The 17,105-nt window shown below is 40.4% G+C and overlaps 1 protein-coding gene across 3 annotated transcripts in view; it reads left to right on the top strand.

Annotated features, from left to right (window-relative positions):
• LOC146703430 (cytohesin-1-like) overlaps positions 1 to 17,105 on the top strand; it is a 22,847-nt gene extending 5,742 nt beyond the window's left edge. For 2 of the 3 annotated variants that reach the window (XM_085466662.1, XM_085466660.1), the window contains exons 2-12: positions 3,446 to 3,528; positions 7,749 to 7,813; positions 9,815 to 9,881; positions 10,410 to 10,528; positions 10,943 to 11,136; positions 12,126 to 12,274; positions 13,266 to 13,377; positions 13,941 to 14,017; positions 14,113 to 14,184; positions 15,185 to 15,339; positions 15,431 to 17,105. In XM_085466662.1, the coding sequence (XP_085322788.1) occupies positions 3,446 to 3,528; positions 7,749 to 7,813; positions 9,815 to 9,881; positions 10,410 to 10,528; positions 10,943 to 11,136; positions 12,126 to 12,274; positions 13,266 to 13,377; positions 13,941 to 14,017; positions 14,113 to 14,184; positions 15,185 to 15,339; positions 15,431 to 15,509 (1,172 nt within the window). In that variant the 3' untranslated portion in view covers positions 15,510 to 17,105. Of the gene's footprint in view, positions 1 to 3,445; positions 3,529 to 7,748; positions 7,814 to 9,814; positions 9,882 to 10,409; positions 10,529 to 10,942; positions 11,137 to 12,125; positions 12,275 to 13,265; positions 13,379 to 13,938; positions 14,018 to 14,112; positions 14,450 to 15,184; positions 15,340 to 15,430 lie in introns of those variants that run through there. The other variant, XM_085466661.1, reaches the window with a different exon arrangement.

The raw sequence follows: 17,105 nt of genomic DNA, 5'->3' as shown, positions 1-17,105 counted from the left end.
TGTGGGTCAGGGGTGTGCGTGACTAGCCAGTTCATCACTGTTTATAAGTCTGACAAATACAAATTATATTGAATCCTTCGGTGCCATTTTTGGATTTTGACAGAATCACAGATGTCTGGAGGTCCCAAGTCTTTTAAATGGTTTGACAAAAACGTACTGTAATTACAAGTTTGCTTAGATTGTCATACTTTTGTTTTCTATGAGAACTTTTGGTGAGAATTTACTTACATTTCATAGTCCAGTCTGGTATTAACTGATAATATAGAAATGATCTGTAAGATTTGTCCTCAGCTAGATTACATCTTGTATAAAGTTGTTAAGCTTTACTCATTAAGATGTTAAGCGAAAAAAATATTTTCTCTTAATTTACCAGTGTCTGTTAGTAATGTGCATCTACCACCTGAAAGAGGCAGTGCACCTACAAGCTGTTTATCAACCGCTAAAAAAATAATACAGTGTGCTACTGACTAGCAGGTTTGAGACCAGTAAACTATGTGTGCCACTGTGAAGTTGAACGATACTGTAAAAGAAGCGAAGAAACCCAAAGTAAACATTACTCCAGTACAGCCATCACAAAGCCACGTAACCCCCCCCCCCACTCTTTAAGCCATCTCTCTGCAGATTGGCTGCCCCTCACAAATACAGTCAAAACTATGTGTCCGATGTTATGTCATGATGTCCTACGCACAGCCTACCGTATATAAAACAGCTACATGTTGTACCTGTGTGCTGTCACCAGGGGGCAGTGTGAAAAATATGTGGAACAAGTAGTCTCTGGGCTACTTCTGGATTTTGTTGCCTGTTTCGGTCCTGTCGTTTAAAGGACAGAAGTTGTAATAGAGAAGCCCTCAGAGTTAGGGGAGCCCAAGCAATTAAAAACAAGGGAAGCTGTTAAGTGCAGCCACTGTCTGTTTCTATTTTTTGTTCTTTGATCAGTTTCTTGTACACCTTTGCAGGGAGCTAGCTTCCTTTCCTGTTCAAGCCAACCTTACCACCGATCAGAAAATAAGAAAAAAAGCAAGTTTGGTTTTCAAAGCTAACCTTCACACGCCAGTCTTTAAAGTGGTGGGCATCCCAAAAGGCTGTGAAAACGTTTAGACTCCAAGAAGTTGTAAAAACTCCCTGATTAACAATTTGTATTTTAGTTATATTGTACAACATACTAACACGAGCCTAGAGTACCTTATGTGTTAAACATTTGATAAATGTTTCTGCAGAGGTTGACACTCAGTAACATGGTCACAATGGCAAAGTGAAGTGAACAGTTGACTTGAATCTCTCAGCAGGACTTCTCTAATGAGGCCGACAGACAGCAGCAGCACAGCGTGATTTGTCCTCTCTGGCTGCTTGTTTTTCAACGTCAATTGTGACCTTTCTTCCACTTTTTCTTAGGTTAGAGCATTTCATACAGTAGTTTTATTGTGAAGCACAGACAAGAGGAAGATTCACTGTTGACAATGTAGAGGTGAGCTGTGTGCAAATATGTATGTGTGAAACAAGAAATATTCCACATCAGCACAATGGTGCTGTGGTCCCTGAGCCTGAGTCCCAGAGGAAAATCATGAAAATGTTCATATATTTTCAACCAGGTTTCTTATCTGGGGATTCGTTTGTTCAATCAAAATGGAAGTTTTTGTTTAAACAATGCTCAAAATTAACAGGAAATTGAGATTTCTGTCAAAAAAAGATAACATTATAATCATAGCGAACCTACAAAATCCTGTCCTGAGCCAACCCGATGTGTTGTTTTTACACTTTTTTTTCCTTTCCTTTTCTTTCCACTCAAGCTTTCTTAAGAAAAACCACAAGTACGTGTATCAGCAGCTCTTGTCTGTTCCTGTGTTATCGTTGTTCTGCAGATATATTGGGTGTCTGTGGGTACATGAACCTCCCTTCTATCAGCGTACACATTCGTTCATGTACGGTTGGGGTGTTTCTCATAAGGAGGAACACCATTCAACTTTGATAGGTACACTAATATATCAAGTCTAATGTGCCAACTGTTAGTCATCAGATGTTTTCTTTGAGGTTTGTATGTGAGGTCTGACTGTTTTTTTTCTTTTCTTTATAGACCAAAAACAAACATCCTGTTTCAGTAACAAAACCTTCAGCTCATGTTATAAAGTTCATGATAGTACATGAAATCTGATCTGATAGATCTATTGTTTTACTTTATTTTGTGTTCTATTAGTTTCAGTTTTTATTATTATGATATGGATTGTATGTGTCAGATTATAAAATTTAGGAAGTACACATACATCATACAGACTCATCACAGTGTCATAAAGGCTCCTTGGGAAAGGTGTGATCACAGAATTAATCAAACCAGACCAACATTAAAATTCTTTCCTCTAGTTGTGTATAGTTGTGCTTTCATAATTACATTATTAATACACACTTGGTTTTTGTTTTGTTTTAGGTTTTTTTTTTCTGTTTTAATTTGCTGTTATACCTGTCAGTGCAGAGTTTTCTCTAAAGTTCACCAAGGCCTTCCTTAAAAGCAAGAATCATCAGTTATTAAGATTAATTATCCAGGAGCTGTGAGTGTTGGTGCAGTTTTTGTAATTTAAATACATGCTGAGATTTAAGTACTGAGCTCATGTGAATAAATCATTCACACTATAGTCTCTTATTATCTTGTAGTAAATAGCAAATAGTATTATTGTTTTTTTATTTTTTTGTTTTTACTTGTGTGGATGACCAGAGGAAGAATATGGTTTGGGACAAAGTTACTACCGATGTTATCATGTTGATCTTAATTTCACTTTTTATTCCCTTTTGCTGGTAACAACTATGGTGCTTGGGCTTTTTTGACCTCTGAAAGGGACATGCCAGAAAAAGTTTCTCAACCACTGCAGTAATATAACCTCACCAAGAGTGTGTGTGTGCGTGAGTGAGTGCGTGTGTGTATACATGTGAGGACAGAAGATTGGCATGCTACTATACTTATGGGGACGAATTGCCTGTCCCATGAGTCTGAAGGCATTTTTGAGGCTCAAAATGTGGTTTTAGTGTCAAAGTTAAAGTTAGGTTATGGTTAAGTTTTGGGTTAGAGTTAGGCATTCATTTTTGATGGTTAGGGTCAGCAGCTAGGGAAAGCATTATGTCACTGAGATGTCATCACTAAGATATGAAAATGATTGTGTGTGTTTGTGTGTTTATATAAGACAGAGAGGTTTTCTTTCTTCCTCTAGTTCAGGACTGAATTTTGGGTGGTGGTGGGGTGGTGTGGTGGGTATATGACGGATCAAAGATTGTGTTGCCATAGTGACCCTGAGCAGTGGGAATTTCAGATCTCTGTTCTTCATTTGTGTGTATGGTTTTCTTGTAGTTTTTGTTTAATTTCAGTTTGATTCCAGAGGGGATTTTCACATTTGTATTTCTTCTCTATCTGAGGGAGAGTATTTGGTCTCTTATTTAGTGTTGCGTATACTTCTGTCCTCAGTGCCTGATGACCTGAGTCCAGAGGAGCGTCAGGAGCTGGAGAGCATCCGGCGCAGAAAACAAGAGCTGCTGCAGGACATACAGGTAAGAGTACACTCACATTCTTTGTCCGAGCCAGTTGATGTCCTTTCCAAGCTGAGCTCATCTGGGGTTTAAAGCATGAAAGTCTGAAATATGTCTTGTTTTATAATTATCTAATCTAATTTATTGTGGAACTGGATGCACATAGGTATGTCCACTTGACCAGATGGATGTAAATAAAGTCACTTGTATGTGCATCAGAAACTCAACCACTCTTTGTCCCAATATAATTTCATTTACTAAGCATCCATCCATAATATTTCAATCATTATTATTAAAGTTGGAAGAGTAATCTTCCAGCAGAACCAGATCCTTTGTTGGCACCTGTTTACCTCCACTGGTTGGGCCAATTCTGGTGCCAAAAAGATGTGATCAAAAGGTTTCAGGAATTGGTCCATGGAACCCCCTCCGCCCCTGAAAAACACTTAAACCAGATTTAAATTTGACTGACCTTTAAAGTCATCTCCTTGTGTTCTGATAGCTAGATAGTTATCTTTCAGCTTGCTTTGTATTTAATCAGAGTCGAGAAACTCTTAACTCTCATGATGAGTAGGGCAGGTGGTGCTGGTGTGACTTTAAAATTCAGTCAAACCTGATAAAAGTCCCTGCCTGACCTCCTCCGAATCAGCTGCTTTCTTTCTCTAATAACTTTAAAAAGTTGTGCAAAATTCTACCTTCACATAATGAAAACCGACTGAATTACTGACCCTTGAAGTACATAGGGTTGGTTTGAAATTAAGTTCTCTTATTTCTTTCAGCATTTCAGCATCCCTTAAAGATCTGATCCTTGAGGTCTGCTAAAAAGCAAATCTATTTTGCACCACTTTAAATGTCATGGTCTAAAGTCAAACATTTGTTTTTGTTTGGCACAGTTTCTCCTTGTAGACCTGGTCTACAAGGAGAGTTTGCTCTTGATTCTATATGATGTTAGTGATCTTAAGTGTGTTGTTCAAACCATCTGTTTGCAAGTGACAGCCAATCGGCAGAAAAATGGTTTAAATGGAGAAGAGCTAAAACTGCTTGTTTTGGACAGAGGATGAACCAAGGACCTGTACCATTTATTTATAAAATGAATGAGGATTATTTTGAACTGTAAACCCTGTCAAGTTACCGCACTAGAATCCAAAGAATAAAAATACTGAGTTGTAAATAATCCAGGTCCACATTAACATGGGGTCTGTAGCAGCATAAAGTAGGTATCATTTATCCAGCCCTTATATTAGCTTTATCAGAAAGGTAGAGAGGCTTTGTCCCCTGAACCCAAACTGGGAGCTGGTTTACTAGAGTAAAAGCTGTGTCCCACATTTACCTGTTGGGAAATCTAGATTTAATGTAATGATAATTTCCTTAATTATGGATATATATGTGTTTTTCCCAACACAGTATTTTGGAAAACTGGTTGTTAAGTTTTAATAGTAATGTGAACCAGTTATCAGTGATGTTACACTGCATTAAGAGTATTTCTTTTAGCTCTCTATTCATTGCTCTGGCAGCTATCACTGAATTAATTAACAGTCTTTTAAAAATCATGATGAAACTTAGTTTGGTAAAGTGTTTGAGTTCCTGCCCCACTAGTCCCTGTACGTCATTTCATAATTATAGGGGAATCACATTCCCATTCTTCTGTGAAAGTACTAGTGGATGTTTACTCTTTTATCCTGTCTCTGTTTTCTGTCTTAATTACTGCCTGGATAAAATGCTTTCTTAACTGAGCAGCAATGAAACAGGATTTTGTTTTTGTCCTTTCTCTGCACCCTGTGGTTGTCTGGAACATTTTATTTTTCAAAACTTTTTTTTTCCCCAGAGCAGAGACACACAGGAGTTACAAACCCTGCTTTGTGTTGTTTTGTCTTTGTCTTTAATTCTTTTCTCTCTGTGTGTCCTTGAGAAGATTTTTCACCTCCAAGTCTAGACCACTGTGTCTGGGGAGGTGTGTGTGTGTGTTTGGAGGGTAGGGTGTATACGGCTATGACCACCAGAGCGTTACTGTATACACTGAAGACAGATGATCGTCTTTGTCTGAGGGGGATGTACCTCTAATATGCATGTGTCCTCTGGCTCTCTCAGCCTGGAGAGACACATTAACCCCCTGCTTTAGTTCCCTCTACAAGCTTAAATAAATTAGCAGGACTGCCTGTGTCAGTTCTTGATGTGGAGAAATTTGTTACGTGAGATAGAGGATAAAGCTGGCCTTGTGACTTTAATGTAAATTCAACCTACTTGAAGGATAAAAGTCAATCAGAAAATTACACAACACACAACAAGGACTCACCGTCCATTTCCATATGTCAGATTGTTTGTTAAAACAGTGTTTTAGTTTTATATGCTTGTTTGCATAAAGTTGGACATGCAAGTGTCATTGCAACTCATTTAGAACTGAAACAAATTAATCTCCAATGAATTTGACTCAGGAGTAACTTGTTGGTTTCAGTTTGTGTCTCTTGTAAGATTATTTAGATTATCGTGCCTTGTTGGGAAAATGACATAAAGATCAGCTTTATTGGCAAGTTGTCACTATCGTCGACCACCGACATCAGAATCCATCACCATAACCCTAATGGACTGTATATAAAAGATGGACATAGCCAGTGCAATGTAATGTACTTTATTGGTTTGTGTAGTTCCATTTGGAAGTCTGAGCATTTTGACGATCACCATCTTTTCAAACCAGACATATAGAGTTTTGATTGGACTGAGAAACCATGCCCTGCTTTATTGTCTGTTTACTCATTTATAAAAATTAGCAACATATTTTTTAACGAAGACTTTGAGGGATGAGAGACAAGGACATTAATGCAAACTGTATACACAGTTCTGAAATATATAAACACGTGGGATGTGAAAAGAAGTCAAGAAATTCCCAGTACATCATGGGATGTCCCCCTAGAGCCTACGCCTCCAGCAGCCTAACCAAAAGATGGTTCAGGGTCAGCTGAACCAACCCTAACCACTTTGCATATCTCATGTCTTTATCAAAAAGCCAAATCTGAAAATGAACCCAAGCAAGTGTGTCTCTGTTCTTAACCCAATCTGGGACCTGGTTGCTGAGGGCTCAGCCCTCCCATTCTACTTTTGAGAGGGAAGTGATCCGCTGGAAGAATTTGATACTTTAAGGTTTTTGATGAGGCCTGCTCAAGCACACAGAAGAATGAGAAATGTATCTGCTGGTAGTTGCTGAATGATATCAGCAGCAAGAGATGACTCAAACAAAAGTGACATTAGGCCCATTTTCTTTTAAACTGAGATTTAATAAGGTAAGCCAAAAAAATATTTTGAGCCTGATCTATAGCAGAGAGCTGTCAGTGTGGTGGGCATCCACAACACACACAAAGAAACACTCAAACACACAGCCTCCAGGCAACAGCACTGTGTAAACTGATGGATGGAGTTTATTATCAAGGTCGACTCGTTTAGCGTCTCTCTTCACTAAGCCCCGCCCTGTCTTTCCCTCAGGGCCTGATGGGTAATGAGCCATGAAATATTCCAGTAGTGGAGACAGAGGACACAGTTCTTATTTACCTTAGCTGATGGTGATGTAGCCTTGTTTTCACAACCTCATATGTCTAAGAACCGATTCATCTGCTTCTGTCCATTTTCTGTAATTATCTTAGCCTTTTGTTGTTATTATTGTGTCTTTATTTCTTTCTCTTCTCAGGACCATTGGCAATCAAAAGTCTTTGATCCTGCGTATTCCTGTCTCCCCACCAATGTTGACATTGGGTGTGGGGGTATAGTCTGGTAAATTTGGGTCAGCAGCGGGGAGGGGAGTGGTATGAAGGGGGAAAGAGGGGACAGGAGGGGTTGTAGGCTCTGACCCCGGAACAGGTGTTACAGATCCCAGAGAGGTTTCTTTTAAAGGGTGGCTGTTGCATGTAACCCAGCAGAGAAAAATGATGAGTCTGTCTGCGAGTGTGTGAGTCATATCTGCATTTTTAGGGGTTTTAGTGGGTCATCTCTTTAGTGGGAAGTGCTTGTATGGATGTTGGTCAGTGAGATGTAGGTGGAACAGACCACCATGTGTAATTCATTGTGACAGCAAGATCAAAGCATCTCCAGAGGGCTCCTCTGAAGGGTTAGATATCACACAAATGGCACATGTAGATGTCTGCTGCTGTTTCCCTTCAGCTTCTGTACTCAAAAAAAAAACAATCAAAATAATGATCCCTTCTCCTTCCCCCTTCTGTTTCATCACTTCTTTCCCTTCTCTTTCTGTCTGCACTCAGAGGCTGAAGGATGAGATAGCAGAGGTGACCAGCGAGATTGAAAACCTGGGCCTGACTGAAGAGAGGTAAACTATCTCTCAACTACCATTTCTGTGCTTGTGCGTAGGCAGCAGCACTCTCCTCAGCCTTTGTTTTGGAGGATTTCTAGTCAGAGAAAAGACCAAAAAAATCTGTCCAACCATTAGAGCACTGCCTTATGGGATTATTGATTAATCCATCAGATAATTAGCAGAATATAAGCCCAATTAAGGTTGCCAGTGGGACATGAAAAGTCTTCAGACTGCTTATTTTGACATTCAAGGCAGATATTCACTAAGGATATGAATCACAAACTGGTTTCAGTCAACTGTTGTCAAAATAGTTTGACATGTTTATTGAGAGCTGCATATTGCATAACAATAACATAAAGAGGATTTGTCTGGACCACTAGAAACTTAGAAGATAAAGAAATCATGGTGGAAGAACATCCTGAAGTTTGGCTTTATTTCACAAAGAAACATGACAACACTGGCAGTTATGTTTGGAAAATGTCTTTCTTTTCTATGTTTATCATATAATTCCCCTCTCATCCTTTATCCTTCAAGCTTGTCAGGTCCTCTACCAGAGGTCTGGGAGCTTGAGGCTCCTGCGCAGTATCTTAGCTGTTCCTAGGACTGCACTCTTCTGGACAGAGATCTTGGATATTGTTCCTGGGATCTGCCGGAGCCACTCGCCTAGCTTGGGAGCCACTGCACCTAGTGCTCCGAGTACTACTGGGACCACTGTTACCTTCACCCTATACATCTTTACCAGCTCTTCTTTGAGCCCTGGATACTTCTCCAGCTTCTCGTGTTCCTTCTTCCTGATGTTGCTGTCATTCAGTATCGCTACATCTATCACTATGGCCGTCTTCTTCTGTTTGTCTACCACCACTATGCCTAGTTGGTTAGCCACCACCATTTTGTCTGTCTGTATCTGGAAGTCCCACAGGATCTATGCCAGCTACTTGGTTATGGTGTTCCATGTATGCCCTGCCTGCTAGCATCTTCCACCCTACTGTTATGTGCTGCATTGTCTCAGGGGCGTCTTTACACAGCCTGTACCTGGGGTCTTGCCTGGTGTGATAGACCCCAGCCTTTATGGATCTTGTGCTCAGAGCTTGTTCCTGTACTGCCATGATTAGTGCCGCAGGGTCATGGGCAGGGCATCACCTGATCTTACCGTTGAGCTGACTCCTCAGGACCTTCTGCAAGTAGTTGCAGCTTTCCTAGCAGCCTCTTAGTAGTTCCCATTTGCCTGGGATCCCCAGGTACTTGTAGCTGTCCTCGATGTCTGCAATGTTCATTTTGTTCTTTTCTACTGCCAGACGCAGACCACAAGGCTGTGAGTTTTTGCTTGGCAGTTTCCAAGAGCAAGGCTTAGGCACCTCCCTTGATCTTGTATCTGAGAGTACTTCATGTACTCTCATGGAGGATCTGGGTTTTAAGCTTCACCATGATCCTGTCTTTCAGGTCAGTTCCTGTCACACTCAATTTCTATCACACTTGGGGCCAATCTCATATGGAGATGATGATATCTCCCCCCTGACCTGTCGTCCTGGCTCCCCCTTGCTGTAGCATGTATGTTGTACCTCGTCAGTCTCTAGCTATGAGAGCAGTCCCTTCTTCCGAATGTTGGAACTCTGAACTACTAGATGTTTCGGCATCAATATCGAAGATATTCGATATCGAAGATCCCATAGGTCCCTAGCATGGGGAGTCTAGCCTACGACCGTTACTGAATACAGACGCCCCCAGGCGGGAAGTGAACTTGCATATATGCTGAAATAACTTTCTGCACAACATGGGCAGCATGACTGTTACTGAGGTTGTTTTTAGAACATCGGTGCTACGCAGGCAGGTCTAACAGACATTTCCTTTGACTAAGAAAACAAAAAAAAAAATCCATCCAATATTTTCCATTCTAGGTGATAAAAGCCAGGCTGTTGTAACAGAGAGCTGGGCTGGCATTGAAAATTTAAATTCACTGGTGATGAATAAATATGATTTACACACTAATGGTTTATGTTTTTTAAAATGTTATTTTAGGAAAAACATGCAAAGGAATAGACAGATGGCCATGGGCCGAAAAAAGTTCAACATGGATCCTGCGAAGGTAAATACATTTATGCAGCAGTGCTTTCTTCTTTCATGTGAGTTCAGCTACTGATTATCAGTCTGTTTTAGTTTAGTTTAGGAAAAGTGTCCTCTATCAGCTGACAAGGATATAAAATACACAAACCTTGTTTTTTGCATTTGCATCATGTATTAAAATGTAACTCCAGCCTTTTCCTGAAACACCATTAGTGTGATTGGTCTTTAAATTTGACACCCTGACTCTGTTTTGGTTGTTTGTTTGTTTTTATTAAAGCCATGTACTCTGTGTACTTTTTTTACTCCTGGTTGTTTGCACCCACAGTTTGACGCTACCCCTGAACAACCAGGTGATACTGTAACAGGTGTTTTTCTAAAAGGAGATATTTTATGGATTATTGGTCTTGAATGGGTAGAAAGAAGAAAAAAAAACAACCAAAACTCCCCCATACAAAATTACTAAAATGAACTACAAACTTCTCTGAACTGCTTGTTTTCATTCAGTGTGTGATGTTCGTTCTGGGGTGTGTGTTTTGATTTTCTTCCTCAGGGCATTCGCTTCTTGATCGACTGTTCGCTGCTGAAAAACACCAGTGAAGACATTGCCCAGTTTCTGTATAAGGGGGAGGGGCTTAACAAAACCGCCATCGGGGACTATCTGGGCGAGAGGTAAGCAGTATTAATGATGTCCTTTCCAGTAGACAGTTTTGACATGTGCTATCAAAAAAGGACAGTCTTGAGCCTACATGGACAATAGCAGGAGTTCAGACCATCTCACATTTTATTCTTCACTCCTCTTTAAAAAGTTTATTCCTTATAAGTAATAAAAGGCCAGTTTAAAAAAAAAACAGATTATTATTATTATTATTATTATTATTATTACTACCACATCTTCTGTGTGTTACAGGAGAAATTGTGCTGTATACTGGATATAGATTTTGGTGCATAAGCAGTTCAACAAGAGCATCCTTTAATTTGATTCTCTTGAGTTGAACAGAGCTGACACAGTTTCTCTTCTGTTTACTCCTGTGTGCGTGCACACGTGGGTGTGTGTTTGTGTGTGGGATTTCGTGTGTCGTGCAGAGATGAATTCAACATCAAGGTCCTGCACGCCTTCCTGGAGCTTCACGAGTTCACAGACTTGAACCTGGTTCAGGCTCTCAGGCAGTTTCTGTGGAGCTTTAGGCTGCCCGGCGAGGCCCAGAAAATCGACCGCATGATGGAGGCGTTTGCTCGGCGATACTGTCACTGCAACCCCGGAGTGTTTCAGAGCATCGGTACGTGAGGAAAAAACGGTTTATGGTCACAGTTTTTACATATTACAGAGTGAAAATAAAGAAGTTGTTCAATAATAAAACCATTTTTCTTCCATCTTTTTTTCATTTTTACAGCATTTATTCCATTCACACACTGTATGTAGGGCTCTACAATTTTCCACTGAGCAGGAAAACACACCAGTAATGATTTATATTTAGTTTAATGCGCATTTCCGTTTTTCGTTTAAATCAAGTCACCTTTATTTATTCAGCACATTTTAAACGACCGAGTTGATCTAAATGTATTATCTAATACTCACAGAAACATAACTAGAATACGAAGCAAAGCAAAAGTTACAATAATTTTAATGTCATCGTTTTAGGCCAGGACCTGCATATTAAACTAACTTTAATATAAAGATTTACCTGTTTGTTTGTTTTTTGTTTGTTGTTAACTTATCTTCGCTTCTCTTTAGCTCAGGAACTTCTAGAGTTCTTGCTTTTTTACTCTTAGTGAGCACTCAGCCACATTCACCTACTCACCACACAGTTTTTACACATCACACACAAAGTCTCATACTGATGCACTGGGGGAAATTTGTAGTTCACCATCTTGTTCAAAGATATTTTGACTTGCAGACACGAGGATCTTCCCTTCTGCTTCCTGACATGGGTAATATGAGGAATGTGCAAATAGGTGAAGGTTGTGCTGCTTACTGGACAGAGCACACAGGTTTTTGGAAAAGTATAGCATGCGGTTTGTACGTAAGGTGTTATTTGATAATTAGCACACTGTGTTCTATGTCTGCACTGGATGGACCTGATAGTGAACAAATACATACAACCAACTATGACTGTAGTTGTCTGGGAATGTAATTTCTTTTAACTAACACTCTACACAAAGGTATAGCAGCACCTCAGTGGTTTTCAGTTAATCGTTTAAACTCACTGTGGTCTTTCTAACAGCCTGACTCGGAAAACATACAAACACACACTGTGTCTGTTTGCAGATACCTGTTACGTGTTGTCGTTCGCCGTGATCATGTTGAACACCAGTCTACACAACCCCAACGTGAAGGACAAACCCTCTGTTCAGAAATTCACAGCAATGAACAGAGGAATCAATGATGGAGGAGACCTACCGGAGGACCTGCTCAGGGTGAGTGAAGTTCAGGAAGTCCACAGCACCCTGTGTGATATACTCACTATGTGTTCAGGCCCTGTGAATTCAGACAGAACAGCACATCTGATGGTCCATGTGTGTGGAAATATGAATGCGCTGTGGAGTTTCTGGTGGACATTTAAACAACTTGGAAAGCACCGGCTGTCCGATGACTGTAGCTGTGATTGTTATGATTATAACCGTGACACATGATATGATAATAGGTACTTGCAGCTGTTGTTTGTGACCTTGTGGTTTTGCAAGCCAAGCGTCATATTGAAGTTACATTCCTGATTAGTGTAACATTAGCACCTTACGTTCAACCACAAATGGAGCCAAAAGTCTGAGCAGAAACCACAAACGAAGAATGAGCTAGAGATGCTTCATTTTTCTGTTCTGTGGTGGAGACGAGAAGGTTTCTCAAAAATGTCAGTGTATTCAAACTGAACGGTCCAGACAGCACGTAAAAGTCCCTCATTACAACACATTCCAACAAATAATGCAGAAAAGCTCAATTCCAATTATTTTTAAAACATCTCAGGCTGTTAATCATAAATGGGTGTCTCAATGACTAAAAATTATTTACCAAGAAACTGCTTTTTTAAAGGAGTAAAGTGGGGGTTCAGCTTGTGGTTTCAGCTTTTTGAAATTCCTGGCAAAGGCTCAAGTGAACATGTCTAAAATGTATAAATGATACACTTTGAAAATGTTCCTGTGTTTGAGTTTTTTTAAATAAGTTATTATGCAACAGTTTCACCCGTGTAAACACCATTTCTATTTATTTCATAGCTGAAGTAGCCAACACATTATTCTGTTGTATTCTCTGAGTGTATTTGTTGTTTTTACTTAAGTTTATTTTGATAAATCATAACCCCAGAGTTGAAATTTGCTGATAAATGTTTGTGTTGTAAATAAGTAGAAGTTAAGATAAAGGTAAGGATAAATAGTAGCTACCCGCATGATCTAAATGATGTCACCATCTATGCAGAACCTGTACGACAGCATCAAGAACGAACCTTTTAAGATCCCAGAGGATGATGGGAATGACCTCACACACACCTTCTTCAACCCCGACAGAGAAGGGTGGTTGCTCAAACTCGGTATGTTCAGTTTCTACAAACAGGTCGTCCCTCTAGTGGACCAGATATGTAACAGCGGCTTTAACGAGACGATGAGAGATCTTTTTATTGAAACATTAATCAAAGTTGAGTGAAATGTTTTACTCTCCTGTTGACGCTCTTCTTGTCTGTTTGTGTTTCATGGTTTTGACTTCAGGAGGTATGTATCCTCACACTCGCCAGCTTTAATGCACCGCTTTGCTTTCTGAGCTGCCCCTGCCCACCACCCCGTCATTTCTGTCCTGCCACTGGCTGTGTGCATTCACCTACCCATCACAGTTTTACTGTGATAATTAGTTTTTACATCCGGTTCACCTGCTGCTTTTCGCTATCATGTCCTGATGTGAAGGTATTAGCGCTTCACATCTGCCTCTAACTGCTGGACTCCTTGAACTGCCCACTGACTCACGTTTTAACCTCAGCTGTTGCAGTCAGTAGGCTTTACTTAACCTGCTGAATTGTGTCATCAGTGTGCTTCAGAGTGTCGCCGTCAACATCAGCATTCAGTTTACCGATGTCATAACTCACCTTTAATCCATCCTCAGGTGGAAGAGTGAAGACCTGGAAGCGGCGCTGGTTTATTCTCACTGATAACTGTCTCTACTACTTTGAATACACCACTGTGAGTACTTCTTGTTTCACTGTGAAAATAAATGATTACTGGATGTAACTGTGGACAGCCTGAACTATTTTTTTTTTCTTTCTGCTGTTTAAAAGGACAAAGAACCCAGAGGGATTATTCCACTGGAAAATCTAAGCATCAGAGAAGTCGAGGACTCAAAGAAGCCGGTAAACCGCTGCTCTCTTTGTTTTTGTCCTGTGATTGAAGAGATCAAAGTCTCAGAGATCAGAAAAAGATGGCAAAAACAGGAGGGGACACAAATCTCTTTGGGTTTGCGTCAGGAACAGCATCCCACATAAATCTGCCAAATCAAACATGCAGAGCTAACCGCTGTGGCGACCCTCTGTTAATAAGGGAGCTGCTGAAAGCAGCTTACAAAGGATTTCAAAAAGCAAAGCAAAAATAAACCGTGTAACCATGTCTCCAAAGTAATGATGACTTTGATTTTCTTGTGATACTAGTCCTTATTTTGCATGTTTTCCTTAGTTACTCCCATGATTATTATGGACGCATAATTAAAAACTAAAGGTTATAATCTTCAGCATGGACAACCAAGTTTGTGAATGTGACAACTTGAGAACGAGGCAACATGGGATTTTGAAATTCATACCGTGCATCTAATAAAAAGTTAGGACGAGCTTCAATCTGAGTGACCTCGACCTCAAGGTCAGAGGCCAAGTTCTATAAAAATCTTGTGAACACAGTAAATCAAGAACGATGTCACGTAGGAGTTTCAAAATGGTAACATACGTGCATCTGCTCACAAGCTGTGGGGTCGCTCTTGTGGTCGTCAAGTTTTTAATTTTGGAGGAAGCCTAAAGTCGTACCTGGAGGAGCCAGAGATTTAGCCACTTTTTCCATTGGCTTCAAATATTTGATGACTTTATCCAAAAATAGGGTTTTAAAAAAAAAAAGTACATATACTACACAGGTGCAAGCCTGAAAAAGCATTTAAAAAAAACCACAACGTACCCAACGATAACTCCAGCAAATGAACAATGAACACGTGACCGTCCACCCTCAACCTGCTGATGGATCAACAGTTTATATAAAGTTTATATAAAGTTTTTATTACAGCGTTGAACACGTTCAGTACAGAGCGAAAACAACCGATCACACATGTAACTTGTTTACTCGCCTTCCTGCCTCAACCATGATCTCTCTCAGAACTGCTTCGAGCTGTTCATCCCCAACCACAAAGATCAGGTGATCAAGGCCTGCAAGACGGAGGCAGACGGCCGCGTCGTCGAGGGAAACCACACTTTCTACAGAATCTCCGCCCCAACTGTGGAGGAGAAGGACGAATGGATCAAAAGCATCAAGTGAGTTTCAGTTTTGTTTTCTCTCCCTGCAGAGGGTCAAACTAATGATGACGATGAAGAAAAAGTGGAACTGCTGTCCTTCTCTCTGCAGGGCTGCCATCAGCAAAGACCCGTTCTATGAGATGTTAGCTGCTCGGAAGAAGAAAGTCTCCTCCCTGAAGGGGCTGTAGAGCTGCTGAGGATAAAACAACCGCAGGCCTGTTTCAGGTGGACCTGACATTCCCGCTGCAGACCTGAACCTGGCGGAGGATTCACCTCTTAAAGCGGCTTGTCTTTTGTCCCCTTTTCAACAGACACACCTTCAGAACCAGCGCTCCCTTCTTTACAGGTCTGACCTCCTGCCGACACTTTATTTCCCATCTGCAGCTAATGTTATTCAGACAGAGACCGCTCTTTTGTTTGCTGAAACGTCACCTTTTTAGAGTCCTGCTGCTGCAGTACTGTAACGATGCTGCGGTGCCCTCCGGTTAGCTCTCCCGCTCATCTTGAAACCTGCTGTAAGGACTGTTGACAAGCATTTGAATGACCTCTGAGCCTTTTCGCACAATCAGTGTTTGGTCTGCTTGAGTACAGCAAGTCCCTACAGCTGCTGAAAACAGAGAGAGCGCGGGAAATGTTGTCAGTTCACGTCTCCAGAGGAGTGAACTACGAAGCGAGGTTAATGAGTTAGCGAGGTAGCAAGCCTGAAGTTGTTTTGTTGTTGTTGTTCAGAGTTTTGGTTTAAAATCAACAGCAAAAAGCAGCCCAGTGACAAACTAACAACACATAAGGCAGTACAGGAAAACCTGCTCAAAAACAGCTGTGTGTTTACAGTGACTTCAATCAAATTCAATTCAATTTTATTTACATAGCGGCAAATCACAACAGTCGCTTCAAGGCGCTCAAATCAACGATGCCAACAATACGTTTCATTGCTCCTGCTTGTCTCTGCAGATCTTAATTGGTCTGCAGTTTTCCTAGCTGCAAATCCAAAACGTAAATCTGATCTGGAAACCAGCAAGAAGTTATCACTTCTGTCCTGTGGTGTGGTCCACCATCAAGCTGGAAATGGACTGTCACCAGATCGCTCCTAAATCATTGTAAGGAGTTTTTGTTTTTTTAGTATTAGTATATTTTTTAGTATTTAGTATTGTTAATACAGTACCTATTGACCCTTGGTAAGTATATTAAAATTATGCCAATAAGAATAACAGAAATAGAAAACGTGATTGTTCTTCACCATCATATAAAAAATACACATCGCCATTCTAATTACACTCACAGTCACATCTACAGGCACCTGTTAACCTAACGTGCACACCTGGAGAAAACCCAAGACATTCACGCTGCAGGACAGCAGTCCTGACCCTCACAAAATAATTCATATGATGAAGTGGCAAAGGAAATAAACAGTAATACTATTAATAGAAATAAGTAAAGTTAATCACAGCTGTAGCAGACTGGAGTTGTGTTGAAATGTGTCTGCTTCATAGTGTACTCCTCTGGACGGAAAAGTTTGAGATAAAATAAACGACTCCTCGTGAAAGCTGCACAGCAGCAGAATCTGAGATTCTGACTTTTCTGAAGCTGACGAAGATTCAGCTCAGGACTCAGTCGAGACTGAGCAGCGTTTAGTTTGTTGCCATACATTTCCCCCCTGCCCCGTTTTGTTACTACTGTTGATCTTCTGTCCATGAAAAGGAAGGTAAAACAGAAATAGTCAAATATTTATTTATCCACATTTCTTGTAATTTATTGTTTTTGTCTCAATAAAAGTTTGCAAAGAA

Source organism: Copadichromis virginalis, linkage group LG8 (genome assembly GCF_057382275.1).
Source record: "Copadichromis virginalis isolate Kocher_CV1m ecotype Utaka linkage group LG8, C_Virginalis_male_GT1.1, whole genome shotgun sequence".
Lineage (NCBI taxonomy): Eukaryota > Metazoa > Chordata > Actinopteri > Cichliformes > Cichlidae > Copadichromis > Copadichromis virginalis.
This window is presented reverse-complemented; position numbering and strand designations above follow the sequence as displayed.